At 50.5% G+C, this 20,408-nt stretch overlaps 2 protein-coding genes across 3 annotated transcripts in view; one reads left to right on the top strand and one right to left on the bottom strand.

Moving 5' to 3' along the window:
* Positions 1–20,408, bottom strand: part of LOC144731547 (cartilage oligomeric matrix protein-like) — a 42,882-nt gene that overhangs the window by 8,391 nt on the left and 14,083 nt on the right. For both annotated transcript variants that reach the window (XM_078612675.1, XM_078612676.1), the window contains 13 exons: positions 19,943–20,025; positions 18,572–18,623; positions 17,683–17,846; positions 16,227–16,367; positions 15,309–15,386; positions 14,606–14,758; positions 13,601–13,705; positions 13,090–13,197; positions 12,127–12,286; positions 11,105–11,223; positions 10,193–10,245; positions 5,636–5,829; positions 2,554–2,732 (listed from right to left, as the gene is read on the bottom strand). In XM_078612675.1, the coding sequence (XP_078468801.1) occupies positions 2,554–2,732; positions 5,636–5,829; positions 10,193–10,245; positions 11,105–11,223; positions 12,127–12,286; positions 13,090–13,197; positions 13,601–13,705; positions 14,606–14,758; positions 15,309–15,386; positions 16,227–16,367; positions 17,683–17,846; positions 18,572–18,623; positions 19,943–20,025 (1,589 nt within the window). The remainder of the gene's footprint in view (positions 1–2,553; positions 2,733–5,635; positions 5,830–10,192; positions 10,246–11,104; positions 11,224–12,126; positions 12,287–13,089; positions 13,198–13,600; positions 13,706–14,605; positions 14,759–15,308; positions 15,387–16,226; positions 16,368–17,682; positions 17,847–18,571; positions 18,624–19,942; positions 20,026–20,408) is intronic.
* LOC144731553 (procathepsin L-like) overlaps positions 1–20,408 on the top strand; it is a 429,171-nt gene that overhangs the window by 396,658 nt on the left and 12,105 nt on the right. The gene's annotated exons all lie outside the window — the stretch shown is intronic.

The raw sequence follows: 20,408 nt of genomic DNA, 5'->3' as shown, positions 1-20,408 counted from the left end.
ATTTAGAATCAACGTGCGTTTAGAATGTTTGGCTGTTATACATTTTCACATGATAAGCCACTTTTATGAGCTTTCATTTGTGATGACCAGGTCGCTTTGGAAAAAGAGCTGTATAGCTCAGTGGGATAAAAAAAGAGTTTAGTTTTAGTCTGATGTTCACCACTTTGGCTGCCATTCCATCACCAGTCTCACCCATCGGCCATCGCCCCGTGTAGCGATCCGTCATGCCCTAGCCCACTTACTTTCCTTCAGCCTGTGCGATATAATGAATATGTGTACATTCTCCGATCAATATGTTTCACCGTCCGTCTCTCAGTGTGATTTTGAGCGTGCATCTCAGATAACCTTTGCAACCAGATAAGAGCCAATTGACGCCCGAAAGGATGTCAAGCAAATAGATTGAGGGAGCTTGATTCCTGTTCAGGTGGATCGAACACGGCTGATGATGATGATGTAAGGCCAACTGAGAACAAGAGCATCCTCTTATAAGGGAGACACTGGATTCAAATACGTAACGAGAGCAGAGCAGCAGCAAAACAGCAAGGGCACTTGGGCCCTGCCATGGGAACGTCGAACGGTCTGTATTCACGTGTCGCGTGAATATGTGGGGTCGTTTCACGTATAACCAACGCTGGCCTTACGCTCGCAGCCAGTCTGGTCGAGTCATGGGGGTGAACAGAGTCTCTGGAGAGCTCCATCTAGCGTAGGCCCTTCCGCCGGCAGTGGCGCGAGCGAGCAAATTGCAGGGCTGCGCCTCTACCTTTACACAACAAAGCCTACAGGGGTAAACGTACAGAAGCCCCAGCTCACGACGAGCGGCGAAATAGTTCGGAGGGGAAGCGTTCGTGTCTTTACTTGCGACACGGTCACGGCGGTAACCCGAGGCGAGCTGCTGCTCGCCATTGCTCTTGCGTGACACATTGTCACATGACTCATCAAGCTGTGGGACATTGACACTTGCCTCCCCCCCCTATGCCGTGGAAACCTGCCACGTGCTCCGATAACCTCCAGCGGCAAAGATGCTACTGCACTCACTCACTCCTCTCCTGCTCACAGGAGGTCATGGATGAAATCCAGACCTTGACGCCTGTTTAGAGTTTGCGGTGACTCTCTCCCCGTGGTCACGTGGATTTTTCTCCGGGTCTTACGGTTTTCCCCTCCACATTTAGAATCACGCGTTTAAGAGTATTCGGCCGCAATACATTTCCAAGTGATGATAAGCCACTTTGTTGTTGGGCTGTTACTTGTTAAAGCCAGGTCGCTTCTGTGTGGGGCTTTACCTAGTAAAATAAAATAAAAACATTTTAGTTTATGTTGCCAAACGATTCTGACACCGCCAATAATGAACACGTGTCTGCGTGCAGCCCCCCGCAATTGCTGACTCGCACAAGGGCCTCCGCGAGCACGTATTTGACCGACCCCACCACGCCGACCGGGACGGCTTGGCAGAGGTGCGAGTGGCCGCACTCTGCACCAGACGCGAGCTGCCGACCGACGAGCTGCGGTCGTACCCCGTGCACTTTGGTGTGCACCCAGATGGAGCGGGCGACCTCTGAGCTGCGCGCTCACGAGGCGGTGCTCACCAAGTCCAGCTTTTTGCTGACCGTTTACGACCACAGGGAATTATTGGCAGTGGCGTACAAACCGCAAATGCAACATCAACAAAAAACCTACCGCCTTCATCAGTGACGCTGCGCTATCCAAAAAAGTGTAAACGTTTCAGGCGACGTTCCAAAATAAGGGCCCGTGCCCCTAAATGCGAGCAAAGACTCGGTGTGGTGGTAACGATGGAGGTGGTGCATTTTTACTTCCTCCTCTTTATTCGGCCGTACGAGCCACACACGGGCATTTTTATAATGCTCGGGGTTTTCAGTGCAAAGTATCCACTACTCGGCGACACCAACATAAGGTAACGTGTGAAGAATAATTCCAAGCCAGCATAACCCGGCGATGGCCAATACACCGAGCACCGTGACCCATTCTGGTGGAACTCTCCGGGTTCTGCAAGCCACCAGAAAAACTGTGACCAACAATTACCCCTATATAGTGTACAGCTAAAGTACGAGCGTCATCTATTGGTAAAAGTTATTATGTTTTTTTTACGTACTAAAAACTCTTTGGAGATTTTTATGTTTACAACTGGACATCTGTGAAAAATAACTTTGTGGCTTATCGGATTCCTCCAGTATGAACGAATATTCAGATTTTGACAAATTTGGCCACCCGTGTTCGATTCCCAGCCATGGCTAATTTCAGCTGCGTGCGATATCTGAACCGGTCCTGGGCCTCCTCTTGACCAATCCGCACAGAAGCATGGCCAGTGAGCCCTTCATCCAGTCGTGGCTGGCGAAGTTGCCACCGAGCTGATTTACCATCAGCCGTCGCGAGAAAGAAAAAAAACCTATCTGTTCCGATTCATCTTGAGATCCACCGAAAATAACAAGAATCTCTTGATCGATGTTTTGCCCACCGCTGGCACGAGCGGAAGAATCGCGCGTGGCCGCGGCCGGAGCGTCGTTTTTTCGCTCCGCGCGCGAACAGAGAGTCACCCACCTGGTTTAGCACCACCCAGTGTGGGTCGATCTGCGCGTCGCCCTCGGGGTCGAGCACCACCGTCTGGTAGGCGCGGAAGTCGGTCATGGTGACCTCGGCGTTCTCCGGGCACACGTCGATGCGGTCGATCACGCGGTCGTTGTCGAAGTCGCCCTCGCATATGTCGCCCACTCCGTCGCCTGCACAGGAAAGGGGGAAGGGGGGCCCAACACGCGTTGGCCATCCCGTACCATCAGTACCCCTCTAGACGACGAGGCCGAGCCTTCAGTACACGCAAGGGATCTCGAGACCAAGAGTGGTGAACCGATTGCCCCTGTGGGCCACGTCTGACAAACTGCTTCATTTCATAGGGCCAAAAGCCACATAACAATAATAATAATAACACTTCCATTTTATAAAGGGTCATTCATGCTAATAGCATGCCAAAACGCTTGTCCAGTAGTCCCTCGGTTAACATTTTTAATCCGTTCCACGAAAACTATTGTTAACCGAAATAACTGTTAATTGAATACAGGCATTAGTGGTTAAACGCATTCACAACAAAGGCAGTCGAGGTCTCAACGCTCATAAATGGGCGTCGCTGATTGGCTGAGGGCATGACTTACGAGCGCTCGGATCGGCCCAAAATTTGCGTCTGAGTGCATAACGTAAACACGTTGCCGTTAGTCACAATGTGAACGTTTGCCGAAGGCCACGGGGTCCTTTGGGAGGCGAAACGTTAACCGAAAAAACTGTTAGCCGATGTCACCGTTAACCGAGGGACTACGATACATCAATTAATTCCATATACAGCCACTACCGATCAAATTAAAACCCTACTACTACAAAGCAAAATCACAAATGAATAAACAAATTAAGAAATGGCACCAAAACAAATACATGAGACACATTGTCTTCACTATTACTACTGTATGCCAGAGGTCGCAAACGTGTTTTGATTCCTTACCCGTACCCGTACCCGGCCGCACCAGGGTCGCAAATGGGTACCCGTACCCGTACCAAGCCGGGTACGGGTAGCCGTTCTCTACCCGTACCCGTACCCTACCCGAAATGAGTGACAAACAGCTACTCACCAGTGACTCACGGCCTACCCGTACCCGGCCGCACCAGGGTCGTAAACGGCTACCCGTACCCGTACCCGGCCGGGTACGGGTAGCCGGGTATCGGGTAAGGTACGGGTATCGGGTACCCGGTTGCGACCTCTGCTGCATGCTCACCCAGGAAGGCCTCACTGAGGAGTCTCAATACTTTTTTTCTAAAGGGTCCTGATAGGTATTTGTTGTTGTTCACAATTCGAAACCACGGATGCTCTGTGTCTCCCAATTCAGCAATTTGCAAGTGCATTTTTTGTTGTTGTTACCATTTCAAGTTTGGCAAATGTGGACCGTGATGCTGCCACAGAGAAGTCAGTTTCCACGTGATAGGGCCCATTCGTTTGGCTAATGCCAAATTCATTGATTGTTGGGCAAGTTTCAAAAAAGTTTATTTCGCAGTGGTTTTATATTCAATTGTAGGTTCTTTAGAAATTAAATTAGACCAATAAAAAGACTTTAAAAATATCTCCCCCAAGACCAAACGTTTTATTTGCTCATCCTGACTTATTTCTTCTCTCCCATAAATGCATTTAGTTTGCAGCAAATCTTTTAAGAAACATTATCACGGGTTCATATCAGTGAAATTATATCTTATACTTCTGAAAACCTAGTGATTAGTAATATAAACTTCTAAGGGAAATATTCTTCTGTATCCCTATTCCACGGATTCCAATAAAATGCCTGTAATTATATTGGTGAATATAAAAAAATCTATTTACCCGGAATAATTGTTTTAGGCAAATGTGTAATTCTTATTATTTCGTGGAAATGCCAAGACCAAAAGCCAAACGAAGGGAATATAATATGCTAAGAGCGACAGGAGAAACATCTTCAGCGAGCCTTTCCAGCTGCCTGATGATTGTGAGTCTTTTTTGTTACCGAACTACTAAAAGTGTCACGTTCAGGCTTGTTCATTGTACAAGGTAATCACTGCCATACGGTCAGCGAGTCCGTGACATTGCACGCCACTGCAGATTGTAGTGGTCGACACGAGACGCTGCCAAACGGCAGCAGTCCAATCCTGGATATTAAAAACTCTGGGGCTGGCTTGCGTAAAGATTGATTTGGCACTTTTGTGGAATTATAGCATTTAAAAAAATACATTTTTTTATCACAGTCTCCGAGCACAGGCCACTAATCTCCAGTCCGAAAAGCCATGTGTCCGGTAACAAACAGCACGATCAAAATTGTGGGGTAGGAACTGGGTGCTCTACCCTCAGATGTGACAACAGTTGACTTAAAGCTTTCGTGACTGCAGGAATTCATATTCTTTGGGTCTTTCGGTAAAGTCACGTAGATAGGTTCAAAGAAAATAACAAAAAAATAACAACGATCGCTTGTGTTGTGATCGAAACGTCATAGTTTTTTGTTATTTTCTTTGAACCTATCTACGTGACTTTACGGAAAGACCCAAAGAATATGTGACAACAGTGTTCGTTCTTTGCATAGTAGTAGCAGTAATACTAGTTTCGAGTCAAAGAAGGCTTTGGCATGCAAAATATTATAACGTTTTTCGACGGGGAAATTATGTAAGATCCATTCTGCAAGATTCGTTCAGTGTCTGGCACAATTCGCCGCGTGGAATGAGTGTATAGTTCGATAAAAAAAAACAACAACAAAAAAACACAACCCCGGAGCCAATTGGTAGCCCGATCCGTAGTCCGATTGGCTGCGGTTTATTGGCAACGCGTTGGCAACGCGCTAAATGCCACGAGCCTGGGGCTGCCTGCAGGAATCCGATTTTTGCCACTTCCACCGAGCGCAGTGACGCCGACCGCATTCTGCGAGCGAAGGAAACCATCAAACACAAACATCGCCTTTGTCTCCCGTCTCAGCGGCGAGGCAACGTGCTGCGATCTCGAGAGTCGGCCGGCACGCGAGAACCGGGCTGCGCGGAGTGCCGATGTCAGGCGTGGCCACCCTCAAATGATTTATCGCGTAAAGTGCGACCAAACAAGAGTTTGGCTTCACGGGCTGTACGGCCTCACCGTCCGAGTCGACCTGCTTGGGGTTGGCGACGAGGCGGCAGTTGTCGGGGCCGGGCGCGAGGTAGTCGGGGATGCCGTCGTTGTCGTCGTCGTCGTCGCACTCGTCGCCCATGCCGTCGTGGTCCGTGTCGAGCTGCGAGCTGTTGGGAGTCGTCGGGCAGTTGTCCCGCGTGTCCTGGGTTCCGTCGCCGTCGCTGGTGGGGGGGGAAGAGACACGCGACGCGCACGTTCAGCAGGGCGGACGGCGACCCAGCGGACGCGTTCGGGTCAAGAGGCGAGCCGTGCCCGGGCAACGTCGAGTTGGGTGGTTTGCGCGAACCGTGCCAAGCAGCATCTTCCCCCGTCTGTCTTTGCTGCCCCTTTCCTCCCTCTCCGGACTTCTATCAACCGTGGTTCAACTACCGACCATGGTTAGGGTCAAAGTCAACGTGATTTCATGCTCACGTGAGCACCGAGGCATTGGTGCTCATGTCCTGCCTGTTTACAGCCCTGCAGATCCAGTGATGTCAATTCCACATGCCTATAGCGGGGGGCGAGTCTATCCATATGACAACTACTGTTGGCTTACCCACAAATTGGTACCTATTTTACTGAGTCTGGCAGTCAACTTCCAACCAGTATTTGAACTCGCAACCTTCCGATTCGTGAGCCGCTCGCTGTCACTGAGCCACCTGGCCGCCTGTTCTCATGTGTAGTGGGTTGACGGTCTCAGCCTGCTCACCACAATTCGGTTCTGCATTTAATTTGGCTAAAATCCAGCTCTTGAGAATTACAAATGCGGTAAAGGTCTCTTCTGTTATGCGACAAACTCGCAGCGGAGAGAGCAACGTGCCAACGACGAAAACGACACTTGAAAACATGTTTTTGCCGGAGAAAGTGCCGTGACAAAGTCGTTCGTTCGGACGCGTGGGGGTTACGACCGCTCCGTGAGAATTTCCTCATGGATTAATGATCACGTGACGTGACGGCCAAAGCACAATTTTTATGCAATGCATTGGGGGAACTAAAAAAATAAATGTTTTTCCAAATATGAAAAACAACTTTTTACGAACCCAAACGGTCATACGCTCTCATAATGGCATTGTGGCTTCTCTGTGGCTTCTCTGTATGGTCCAATCGCGGTAGAACGTCAGTCCCGAGGGACGCTACCATCATTTAATGATCGAGGAGCAAAGTCATTAAGGAGAATAAACCATCATCACGTGAACTCCGGTCATCCCCGCAGCAGCGGCGTTTGGCTCGCTGTCGAACGAAGGCGGTTGCTGCATCGCGTGGCACTTTCAAATGCGCATCTGCGGCCATCTGGAACACTCTTCCGATGCACTTTCAAATTTAGATTGAAAACGAATTTCTTTAGAACTGATTTTTTTATGTTTAGCTTGTTATCCTTCCACCCCCGCCCCCGGCAACGCCAATTAGCACGGTTGGCTACATACGGTGCGAAAGAAGTTCAACGTACAAACACGTTAGACTTGCAAAGCTGCTTTTTTCTTAGCTGCACGTCCGTGGAAACCATGGGGCAAGATCCAGAAAACCTCCCCGTCTCTGTCCACCCAGCGGTACAAGCGAGTATAAGTGGGAACACCACGGTTAGTCGATCGACAGGTCACGTGTAGTGGGGCAAAGTGTGGGTCCTCTCAAGACGTCTGAACCAGTGTGAAATAAAACATTTTCAATTCTATAAAGGGATGGCAATTGATCGATGAAATCTTATCAGATCTCGGAAGCTAAGCAAGGTTAAGCCTGGATAGTGATTGGATGGGTGACCACATGCACAGCGGGTGCGACATGGTAGAAAGCGCGGAAAAAAAAATTGCTGTGCTGTTCTTCTACGCTCCTGCATCTATGCCGCATGTCTTCACCAAACCAGCGTGGCAAAGTATGGTAAAAAAACATGATCCGAACGGTACAGGAAGGCCCTTATCCAGCAGTGGTGTAGTAAGCAGAGGAGAGTGAAGAAGACCCCCTTTGTAAACCGAAGCATTCCACAATCCCTGCCCACACTTGCATGCCCTGCAGCAATACACTATGACAGCGCGCGCATGTTAGTAATTAGGAATGGAATGTGCCACTTCTTCATGGGGGGTGATCGAGTTTTGAAAACTCCTGGTCCTGGATTTCACCCCTCGGATGTGGCAAATGGTTCCCTCTCATTCATTGCCATTTTGTCAGGATGTAGCCAATTATTGTTTTAACCTCATTAACCTCGTGATGTTCTCCCCGCTGGTGTAAGAAAAACAAATGTATGTGTTTTTCCACTTGGCCCCCTGGGACACATATTGAAATGTTTCCAGCCCAAAACGGTATTGTGTAAAGTCTCCCAGGAATTTTTACGAGCTTGCAAGAAGCCAAGAGTGCAAGTGAGTGTATGTGTGTGCATTTTAATGATATTTTTTATTGGCACCACATCATCGCCAGCGATGATCTATCCACTGCTGGACAAAGGCCTTCCCAAGTCGCCGCCATCTCTCAAAGCAATCCGCCTAGCACCTGCAAACGAGTTGCTTTAATCGTTCCATCTCCCTGGTGGACGCGCTCTCATCTGCATTCCATTCCTCAGCTGCCACTATTTGTGACTCCATCAGCCGTGATATCCCTTCTACTTTTATTAATAGTTTGAGTTATGGCGTTTTAGGTTGTGTAGGCTATTGAATCCGCGTGCTCCTCTTTCTGTCTCATGATGCGATTCCGAGCTTGAGCTTCTCAACGTTTCTTTGCGCACTTTACACTTTTTTGTTACCTACGGATCACTTAGCCCCCGTGATCACCATAGTTTGAAATATCAGCACAGCTACCGCAACGTGATGCTGCCCAGCCTGGTGCAAGGGGTCAGCAAAGTTAGCCTAAGGACGATCAATGCCGTTCAGTGTGCTGCAATAACGTTCCAACACATTGCCGCCACCAGAGTTCGGTACAAATCAATCCCTGCCCCCCCGAAGACAGATGTCAATTCCTGGGTTGTCCAGACCAAACTCAGGAGAGGTAGCAACCCGGGCTTGAAGTGCATTTTATTGGTAAAGATGGACAGCTAACGTCACCTGCTGGTAGATAACAATAAAAAAACAATTTAACGTCTGCAGTTTCAAGATTTATAAATTAATGCGTTTAACAAAATAGGGGGTGTCGTCATAAAACATCTTGTTTTTTTTTACAATAGTATAATTTATTTCTTATTGATCCATAAGCGTTGGTTGCGTTTAAGGGGCGGTAATAACTGATGGCAATTACTATTGCGTAGGTTTTCGCGGTTGTGCCGCCGTGCGTGGCTCCCCGGTGTGATTTCGGGTCGCGCCGCTACGTGTCGGTTTGGCACGACGTCCGACGTTTCGCTCAGCGGGCTGGGAGCTTTGTGCAACAAAACAACAAATCCTGAAGAAGCTCCCAGCAACGTGGAGCGAAACGTCAGACGTCATGCAAATAATTAGCTCTATGATGTATTTCTTTTTTTCCCAGTTGTAGCGGTTCAACTGGATAACGCACGGGAGACCTAACTGATGTGATGATTAAATGCCGCTCTCACACCCCGTGCCAAGAGAAAGTCTCATCGAGACACCAGATTAAAGCTTCAGCCAAATCGTCTCCCTGCTCAAATGGCAGCCCTGAACCAAGGGGTGACCGTGCTCGACTTCTCACATTGTGGTATTGATTGTATCGACCCTGATTGAACGATGATGAGCTGGTTCGACCCTCGACTGGGATTGTGAAATTGTAACTTTCTTATTGTGAGTCGAGGACTCTAATCACGGCGTTGTCAGCCATCAATATTATCATCAGCAGCAGCCACAGAATCAGCTATAATCATCAGCAGCCATGATCTATCCACTGCTGGAATAAAGCCTTCCAAAACCCTCAACATGTTACCTTACAATCCCACATGGCACCTGCTGCACACGAGATGATTTCCTCAAAAATTTACATCACTCCATCTCAGTGCCAGACAATCATAGTGAAAATTATTTCAATCCGTTGTTACTATTTTGTTTTAATTATTTTAAACGGTTGAAGTGTATTCAGTTTTTTTCTGTACCAGCTTGAATTTTATATATTCACGTGAGATTAGAGTGTTCTGGTACTGTGCACTTTTGTACTTTACTCCTTGTGGAGCGTTGGATTTTTTGCATCCTGCCCGAGGTGTCAATCACAACTCAAAGTCGTTGTCTCCATTGCCTCCTCTTTCCTCGTCGGGGAAAAAAGGGATTTGACGGTAGAGTGGTTCACGTAAAAACGTTAACCTCTTCCCGTTCCGATGACGTACTTGTACGTCATAGAAATGGAACTGGAAAAATAAATAAAATAACTTTATCGGTACTGAGGCTCACACAAGGGCATACGGGTGGGCCTGTGGCACAGTTTTCCACCAGCTATTGCAAAGTGCGGTCGGTTCTCTACAATTATCTGCGGTGAGTGCAATGTCTTTAAAAACAATGGCGCTACACCTCTCTAAATAAAGTTAACGCTGAGCCGAGAATCACCGATGAACGGGTCGCTCACCCTGCAATTTTCAGACGTTTCGGAACGGGAGAGGGTTAACAATGAACAATTCAGACAAATCTTTACCTGTCCACGTTGGTGTCACATGTGTCACCGACCAGATCGTTGTCAATGTCAGACTGAAACAAAAAGAGTCAACACAACAATGTTAGACTACAACAACCAGACACCGCGTGATTGCGTAATGGTAATCATTTACCATGCTTGCTAGCGCCTCCCTATGGGCTTCTCAGTCGCTGTGGCTTGTTGGACTGTGCACAGTTGACCTGCAGTTAGTCCATCACCACTGAGTCGTTCCCAACGTGCGTCCACCTCCACGACACCACTCACTCGGGCAGTCCGCCTCGCACATATTCAGTCCAGCACTCATTCGCTCAGCCCACCACGGCTCGTCCCGGTACTTTTTCCACCGCCACACGTTCAGTTAGTCCGCGACTCACTCGCTCATTTAGTCCATCGCTCACTCCTCTCTGTAGTCAGTCCACCCCCATGAACTCAGCCCCGTAGTTTGTGTCTAGTTTGTTGTCCTTCCTCCGCACCTCCAGTGAGCACGGTTGGCTACGTACGGTGCGAAAGAAGTCCAACGTAAATCTAGATTAGAAGTTTTCGTGACTGCAAGGATTCATACTCTTTGGTTTTTTCGGTAAAGTCACGTAGGTAAAAAATAAATGAAATTAATGATTTAGTTGTTTTCATTTATTTCATACATTTTTTACCTACGTGACTTTACCGAAAAAAACAAAGAGTATGAAGTCCAACGTGCACACGTAGTTGGTCCACCACCGCTCACCGCTACAGTTAGGCCACCCGCCACTCGCTGCACAGACGTTAGAGCGATGCGCTCCACTGCTCCCGACGCGGTTATCTGCGCTTGACCAACCTGGATGTCAAATTGTAGCCGTCGCTCTGCATCTGCTACACCAGCCACACGAGAGGAAGAAAGAAGACTCGCTCACTCGGGCATCCGGAGGCTCGCACCTGGGAGGGGTTGCTGATCTCGGGGCAGCTGTCGCACGCGTCGCCCACGCCGTCCGAGTCTCTGTCCGCCTGCCTCGGGTTCGGCACCCGCGGGCAGTTGTCCAGGATGTTGGCGATCCCTGCATGAGACACCCATCGTCAAACGCCGCTCTGAGGGGCCCAACGCTCATGCCGCTGGAGGAACAGCAGACTTCCTCTGGGGTGGCCGGGGGGCGGCTCGGTCCTAGAGCGCACGCGTAATGAGTCGCCCCCCCCCCCACCCCCCCCCCTCCAGCGACTCTATAGATTGCACGGCCACCGAAACTTTTTTTTGGAGGCCTGGGCCAAAATGGCAGGTGAGGCCCTCTTTTGAGGCCCTCTCGGCCTTTTATGAGCCCCCCCCGCTGGATGTTAGGTCCACGGTAAATGTCCCCACCTGCTCCCACCACCCACCCATCCGCTCCTCTCCTCTTGCAGCCATAATCAATTGCCAAAATTGTCTTTTGCGACCGTTATGGTTTTTACCGATCTCTCATTTGTTGCTTTCATTACTTTTGTGTGCAACACCCTTGCTTGCCAGGAGAGGGCGGTACGTAAATAATCTCCGTCCATAATAGAAGTTTTTTGGGTTAGATCGCGAAAATATATAAATGTGTCGTTAAAACCCACCATCACCCGACACAGCCAACTAGTAAGGGTTGTCACGTAAACAGAACATGCCAATGCGGTGGCCGTCTTTGCTCCATGGTAAGCCACAAGCCACTGCCGCGAGGATGACCGAAGTTCGCGTGATGATAGTTTATGCTGCTTGACGAGATCAGCAAGGTATTGTGGTTCATTTGTGGCAAGTACTTTGTGTGTAATGAGTGCGACCTTATAACGTATTCGCTCGGCAACTGGAAGTCAATGACAGCTCGGCGAGCACCGGACGGACACGGTGTCAGATCTTGCAGGATCGAATAATCGTTCGGCGCACGATGGGAGCCGGCGCTCCCTTCGCATTGTCTGCGCGAGCGCGACGGCGCGTCAAGCGAGGCCATCACCGTCTCCGTCCATGTCGTTGTCGCAGAAGTCGCCCTCCCCGTCGCTGTCCGTGTCCCTCTGGTCGTTGTTGGCCAGCGTCATGCAGTTGTCGCAGGCGTCCCCGTACACGTCCTCGTCCGAGTTCTTCTGCTGCTTGTTCGGCACCAGCCGGCAGTTGTCCTAATTTTTTGCACGCGCGCGGGCGGGACGACAAGACAGGAGTCCCCGGCGACGACGTGAGTCTCACGCCGCAAGTGGAAACTCTTCACGGTCGGTTTGGTTTTGGTTTTGCCCATTGCGCTAGGTACTCCCTGCATTGCCCCGAACTCTTAGGGGGCCCACGTAGAGCAACGGACGGGACGCTTGTTAAGCCGACGCGTCGGCGATGTGATAGTGTGGTTATAGTTGACGTTGGTGACGGTAGGATGGTTGTGGTGACTGGTCGCGATGGTGGTGTTGGTGAGGTGGTCTTGGTTGTGTTGGTGGTAGTGGCGTTGGTGATGGTGGTAATGATGGCGTGTTGGCAGAGGTGTGGACTCGAGTCATGTGACTTGGACTCGAGTCAGACTCGAGTCATGAATTTGATGACTTGCGACTCGACTTGGACTTGCATAACAATGACTTTGTCCCACCTATGAGATGTGGACTCGAGTCATGTGACTTGGACTCGAGTCAGACTCGAGTCATGAATTTGATGACTTGCGACTCGACTTGGACTTGCATAACAATGACTTTGTCCCACCTCTGCGTGTTGGTAGTGTGATTGTGATGGTGGTAATGATGGTGGTGTATGGAAATGTTAGAGGTGGTGGTTGTTGGCCAACCTTGATGGAACATCTTCTGCCACAGCAGACAAGAGCTCTGTGTACATTAGCTGCATTTTGTTTGTTGCAAACCTGGACCCCCACGTCTCATTCATAACATCCTTGGCGACCTTCTCCGCCAACCTCACGGCGATTTGTTACAAAGAGAAGGACCCGAACCTCCAAGTTGAAAATGCCATCTCCATCGGCGTCTTCATCGCACTGATCCCCAATCCCGTCGTTGTCCACATCCTCTTGCCCAGAGTTGGGAGTGAATTTGCAGTTGTCCTGCAAGAGCAGACGGGGAGAAGCTGCTACGTACAAACACATCACAAAGACAAAGATCCCCCCCGCCCCCGTATAGCCTGAACAGACTGTTGCTGTTAGCGAGCAGCGCCTATGAAGGCCTGCACGGCGCACGAGGGGGTGGTTGGCCAAAAACCACAGCGGCGATGTTTACACACCATGCCAGGTACTCGTTTGAGGCCGAGCGGACAGCGCGCGCTGTGACATACAGGCCGGCGCGTGGGCACCTCGTCCCGCACGGAGCGCTCATGCCACCAACAAAGTGCTGCCAGCCTCAGCGGAATGCTTGTGACGCACCATCGGCACGCGGAGACGCGAGGTGAGAGGGGACGGTGAAGGAACACGGAGGGGGCGGGAGTGAAAGGGGTCGTCGGCTGAACCTCACCTTCCTGCAGTTGACGTCTCTGCACTGGAGTCTTTCGTCAGGAACTCCGTCGATGTCCGTGTCCGGGCCGCACATGAAGCCGTCGCCCGCCCAGCCCACGTTGCACTGCGGGAGACGGGGGAGCGTTAAACGAAACGCACGAGACTCGGAATCCCGAGGTCATAGATGAGGGCGGTCGTGGCAGGGCCAGATGAAGGTTCTTGTAGGCCATAGGCACTTCTGTTTCGTAGGCCTTCAGTGATAACTTCCTACAGTTAGCACTGATTCCCTATGTTGCTACTCTCTATTGCGAATGAGATTGTGCGAAAAACACCATTTGAAAAAGATCTTGCAAATTTTTCAATGAAAACAAATAGCGAAAAGTTAATTTCTCTCACATTATCAAAACAACAACCGATTGTCATTGGCATGACTCTGCCTCTTTGTATATATGCACTGTGCCTATCATTGCTATAGAAAATATGTTTATGCAAGATGATATCTTGCTTACATTTCTAATCATGCAAACAAACAAAAAACATGGTAAAAATGTTTTTTTCCCGTAGGCCCTTCAGTTTTCGCAAGCCCGAGGCACGGTGCCTCCTGTGGCCTATTGGATAAAACGGCCCAAGGGTTCGTGGCGCTGCGGTGGACGCTGTGGGTCAGGCACAGTGGCGGATGATCCTGGTAGCAAAAGTAGCTACAGATGCTACGGGCCCCGCACTTTCAAGGGCCCCGCGCTAAATGCTTTCAAGCTATCAATTCCGGTTCTGTGATTCTGCACGTGCTTTATTACTATAGTACTATACCGCCTTCAGCTTTTATGAACGACTGGGTGTTTAAGGTTAGCGATTTGTCGTATTATCTGGCTGTGTAGCCAATGAAAAAATACAATTACTTTACTATGCAAGTTAAAAATGTGTGTTTTAATATTTACGTTTTTTTATTTATTTAGGGCCCCTTTATAACATTTGCTACAGGCCCCGTACTAGCTTAATCCGGCACTGGTCGGGCAGCAGGTGGTACCACGCAGGTGATCTCCCCGTCGCGCTCCACGATGCAGTGGGCGTTGATGTTGCAGGGGTTCTTGATGCCGTTGGGGCAGGCCCGCGTGGGCTTGCATCCCACCGTCTGGTTCCCCACGTAGCCGTCCTTGCACGGTCCACACCGGAACGAGCCCTGGGTGATGGAGGCGCGCAGATCGCCATCGAAAGGGTTTCACGGCTCACAGTGCCGAGAGGCACGCGGTGCGGCCGCGCGTCGCCGGACCGCACACGTAAACTATAAACTAAAACCACTCGACTGTGTTTTTTTTATTTTACCACCATTCTCGTCAGTGTAGAGGGTAATATTTCCTAGTCTTCCACAGTGGCCAGAAGTCTTCGAAGAGGTGGAAGCACCCACGCTTTACCCCACCTTACACGACCGTGCAATCAACTAACTAAACTATTTTTTATTTTACCAGGTAAGGCCCACTGAGCCACAGAGCTCTTTTTCAGACGTGACCTGACCGCAAATGATAGCTCAACAGAGTGGCTTATCATGTGGAAACTTAAACACGTGATGTTGATAATTATAAACGTGGAGGGAAAAACCGCCACAGGGAGAGAGAGACACCGCAGCAGCAGCAGGCGTCAGGGTCGTGATTGAACCCACGACCTCCTGTAGACCAGGCGAGGTCGTTAACATCTCCTAGCCACCGCGGCGCTGGAGAGGGGTGACCACTTACCACGGAGTTGATGCAGACGGAGTGAGCCGTGCAGCCGCCGTCCTTCCCGTCTTCACACTCGTTAATGTCGCTGCACACCTGCAGCAGCGGGTAACAAAGCATTGTCCAACATTGAGACCTCGGAAAAATTGGGCGCCGTTTGCATCTGGAAGCGCGTTTCTCAAGCTGCGCGCCCATGTGGTCTCTAATTATTATCAAAGCTGCCCTATTACGTCCACAGATATTAGGTCAAAAGGCGCAGCCTGTAAGGGCTTCCACCAAGTGGGGGGGGGGACTCTTGAGGGCCCAACTAGAGGGTACATTGGCCTACTCTTCCACGCTAGCCAGACGTCTTCATGTATGTCTGTACCGTGCGTAGCCAACCGTGCGAATCGGAGGTGCGGGGGGCAGGACAACAAACTAAACACACAAAACGAAAAGAGGTGGGAGTACGGTACCCACACTTTACCCCACCACACGTGATCTAGTTGTTGACTGCTGTACCTGTTTTTGTTGCTGGATGGGCAAGGATAGGGTTGGGGGGATTTGGGAAACCTGCTCTTCCATTGTTTCATCTGCAACGCCTGGGAGACCAGACTGGCGACTTCTGGATTGCAAGTCCGGTGTGCTAAACCATTACGCCTCACCAACAGGTGTACATGTGGCTTTGCGTATATATATATATAATTAAATTAAAAGCTCATAAAAGGCATTCGTTTCATGTTGTGTACCGGCGTGTTTCATGATAGTAAGGCACGTGTTTCACGTTGCTTATGAGTGTGTTTCCTCGCCGTGACGTGGCGCTGACGTTCCCCGCTCGCATTCCACGCTTCTCCTGCACGGTGTCTACACCGCAGCCTGCGCACTGGGGACCCCAAAAAGCTCGCAGGCCCCACCCCGGGCCGGGGTCGACAACCGCGGTGATGCCGCCCCGCTCACCTGCTTCCTGGCGGTGGCCTGCTGCAGGCCGATGCCCTGCACGAGTTCGCCCGTGAAGCCGGGCGGGCATGGCTCGCACATGAAGCCGGGCGCCGAGTTGAGGCATCGGGAGCCTCGGAAGCACGGGTTCGACACCTTGCACTGGTCATCGCACACAGCGGGTCGACACGGACGACGGATGTTATCGCGAACGTCGTCATCGCTCAGTACACACAAAGTGCTCGCCACAAACGAACCGCAATTTATTTTCTGATCTCGTCAAGAACCACAAACTATCATTACGCCAACTCCCGGTCATCCACGCAGCAGCAGCTTTTGACTGGCCATTGAACAAAGACGGTCACCGCATTGCGCGCTTTTAGATGCGCTTCTGCGGCCGTCTGGAATGCTCTTCCGATATTAGGAAGCCACCTCCGATTAGCACAGTTGATTACGTACAGTGCGAAATAAGTTCAACATACATACATGGATCATTATCAGCCACGGTCAATAAACCTCTGGATCATGCGCCCCCCCCCCCAAGCAACCACCACCTCTCACGATAAAAATAAATGACACGGTACATTTCGTATTCGCGCTATTCTTGAAGCGCAATTCTATCACGGAGGAAGGCCCTACGTTGCACACCATCTGCAGTAGTTTCGCAGTCGGGGGCTATGTTGCTATGTGCAATCCCATAGGCCTCACACATTATCTTGCATTCTTTCCGTTCCACAGTTACTCGTGTCCAAGTAGCGGCCTCTGAACTCTGTGATCTCATCCCGCTGCTGCCATCGTTCGGAAGACGCAGGATATCGTGTCACGCAATTTTCGTGCGTGACATCCTTCCATTTTGCGTGGGGCCACGGGACCTACGCTTTTAACCTGTGGGTCTCCAAGGCTTCCAACGCTTTCCCCGATGACTTTTAGGGACGGTGGAAAAGACCATCACCTGTGGGCCCTAAAAGGTGGAGCCTCTGCAGCGCACAGGGTCACTGCGATGCAAGTGAATAAGGAATGTGGATACGCGATGCTATTCCATAAATGTTTGTAGCGATTTGCTTACCCCTCCTACACTTTGCATCGTTTATAACTTTCTGACGTGCGCTTACTGAAAAATAGCTTCAAAGCTCATCGAATTCCTCCAGTGTGAATAAAAGATTCTGAGTTCAATCTGTTGCCACGCTTCTCTTCCCTTCTCTCGGTCTCCACCCCATCGCCGATGTCGTCTCCCTCCTCTCTCCCATCGTCTCCGGCCGCCCTCTCCGCGCGATTGCCTCGTTCCTCTATTCCTCTTCTCGCGCCACGTGTAGCCGGCCGTGCGAGTGCGAACACTCCCCGACGGCGGTGTGCGTAATCGCGGCCCGGAACCCAGGCTCGATGCGACCACCTCCGCGGAGGTCCGCTTCATCCGGCGAGTGCAGACCCACCGGGCCCTCCTACTGCGGTGGGCCCCCAGGCACGAGCCCCGCCTCACCTCGTCGATGTCGTCGCAGTGCGTCCCGTTGCCGATGAAGCCGTCGGGGCACTGGCCGCACTCGAACCCCTCGGCCGTCTCCTTGCACTCGACGCCCACGGAGCACGGGTTGGGGTCGCAGCCCGGCTTCTTGGGGGGCAGCACGCGGGGGCCGTCGTCAAAGCCTGGGGGGGGGGGGGGGGGGTGGTGGGGGGGGGGAGTCGTCCGGAGCGGTGTGACGCCGCGTGGCCCAAACGCAGGCCGCCCTTTTAACGCTTTCCAAGAGAGGGGCTATAATGCAACGTGAGCTGTTGTGTTACAGGGCTATTATGCCATAGCCCTGTCTGCCCTGTCCGTCTGATAAGTTGGCATTGAGTTGCATCCCTTTTCAAATGCAATGTCTATGGAACACCTGCCGTGTTTGTGAGCATGTTTGGTTTTTTAAATGTGCACGTTTTTATCAGCCGATCAAGGAAGAAATACTTTGCAATGTATTTTTCCCAAATGTTATCGCAATCGTATTTGTTAGTATCGTATCACGAGACGTAGTATCCATTCGGATCTCCCGATTGTGGCACGACAACTCTCGATCGAGACGATCCAGCAACGGCAGTGATGCCACGCGTGCCCCAAGTTTAGTTCACCCCTTTTCGCGTGTGTTTTGTTATTGACGCTCTCCAATTGGGGGCTGAACACATTGATGCATCGGCTCTGTCCACCTGCCCCACAAGCGGGAGGAGGCTGGTTCCTGCCCTAGTGATGTGAAAATTTCCACCGCTGGCTCAAGGGCCACCAACGGTGATGAACGCCGCCTTGGAGCTCGGTTGAGCGGGGGGGAGCCTCTGTGGCTTTGTCTTTAGCTAATCTCGCCACGGCGCAAGGGGGGATGTTTATACAGACACGCTCGTACCACAGGCTTGGCACTCCAGAACCGCGTTTCGGAGCATCGATGTTTCTTTCACCTGAAAAGAGAGCGTACAAAATCATGAATATAAAATATGCCTGGGTCAACATCATCATCATCATCATCGTCAGCCATTATCATTCCAAGCTGTCATCATCTCTCCCAGTTCTATAACACAACGGTTCATAGTGCACTGGGCTAACCGCTGCGCCATTATTCCACAAACAAATACAAAGATCCCTTGGATAGCCTTTAACAGATTGTTGGGTCAGGTGTGGTTAGCGAACACCTAAGAAGGCAGGGCTCAGCACACGAGGGGGTGGGTGGCCAACGCCATGCCCAGCAGCTTTTGTCTCCACAATGTTGATGTTTATAAACTGCACCAGCGTCTCATTTGAGGATGAGTCGACATTGGGGGAGGTTTAGGACCGGTTCGAACATTCGCCCTTGTTATTGGTCGTGAGCGGGAATCGAACCCGGATCGCCGGGTTCGTTGCGCAGCACACTAACTATATTGCCGCCCCCCCATAACTGCTGTCCATATACACACACATACAAGACAGACACGTGTGTGTGTGTGTGTGTATGGGAAGTACTCGAGTTTCTCTAGTACTGATGTTTGTCACGTGACAGTAACAGGTAAAATAACACAAAAAATCATTTGTATGCAAGAAACGAACAGCTCAAATCATGTGGATATGTACCCCAGGCTGTTTGACTGGGACATCGCTCGAGCATTCAGCAGTGCCTTTATAACTCCCAGTGTTAGAAAAGGACACGGATAGAATATTGTGTCTGACCAGTAATGGCCTACGGTGCCATACAACCTGGCCCCTAAATAAAGAAGAAGTAATAATGTCAGAAGTTCGTCAAAGAGCATTAGAAAGGAGGATTTTGAACATATGAGCAGGGGCACCGATACAAAGTAATACTTTCAGAATGAAAGCCAGGGACAACAGATGCGATTTCACAAAGTGTAATAAGAATTCTTGACGGAGCTGGGCAGGGCATCTCGCTCGAACGTCAGATGACATTCGGGCGAGATTAACAAGCAGAATGGAGGTCGATGGAGGGAAGAGAAAGAGAGGAAGAAAATGAGCCGGCGAAACGAGGTTGTTTGGTGTTGGCGTCCTTCCCCGCACCTCCGAAGAGCACGGTCGGCTACGTGCTGTGCGAAAGAAATTCAACAGACGCGCGTACATGCGGTACACGATTTTGGAGGAGCGCATTGGATGGAGGTGGCAAGAGACCATGATGAGTGGAAGAGATTGGGGAGGGGGGGGGGGATGAGGCCTTTCCTCGGCGGTGGTGCGTTCATAACTAAAGAGAGGCTATGGATAAACAGGTGGATAAATGATGCGCGCGCGTGGTGCTTACCTGCTGCCGGATGTCATCCCTGAGCTCTCTCAAGACGTCGGTGAACAGCGTCATCTGCTGCAACATCAGCCGGGACACGTCTCCTGCAAGGTGGGAGGGGGCAGGTTGGCGAAAAGTCACCTGGCTGGCACTCGACTAGGCCTCGGCAAGGTCATTTTCTTGCTGTGGATTTCACACCTGATGATGATTGCTTGTGTTGCAGTCGAAACGTCGTGAGAATTTTTATTGTTTTATATTTATATTATTTTATTAGTTCCCTTCTACGTGACTTTACCGAAAGAACCAAGAATATGAATCCCTGCAGTCACGAAAGCTTTAAATCAAAATTTAAGGGAAGATAATTTACCGTTTTTACCGGGTAAAAGGGTAAAGGTAAAAGGTGTCGACATGCCAAGGGGTAAGGTAAAGGGTAGGGTAAAGGTCGCTCGGAAGAATTACCCAGTAGGGTAAAGGTAGCGCAAAGTAT

This window comes from Lampetra planeri, chromosome 39 (genome assembly GCF_965212315.1).
Source record: "Lampetra planeri chromosome 39, kcLamPlan1.2.h2, whole genome shotgun sequence".
In the NCBI taxonomy this organism is placed as follows: domain Eukaryota; kingdom Metazoa; phylum Chordata; class Hyperoartia; order Petromyzontiformes; family Petromyzontidae; genus Lampetra; species Lampetra planeri.
Note: the sequence above shows the minus strand (reverse complement) of the source record. Positions and strands in the feature narration are given on the sequence as shown.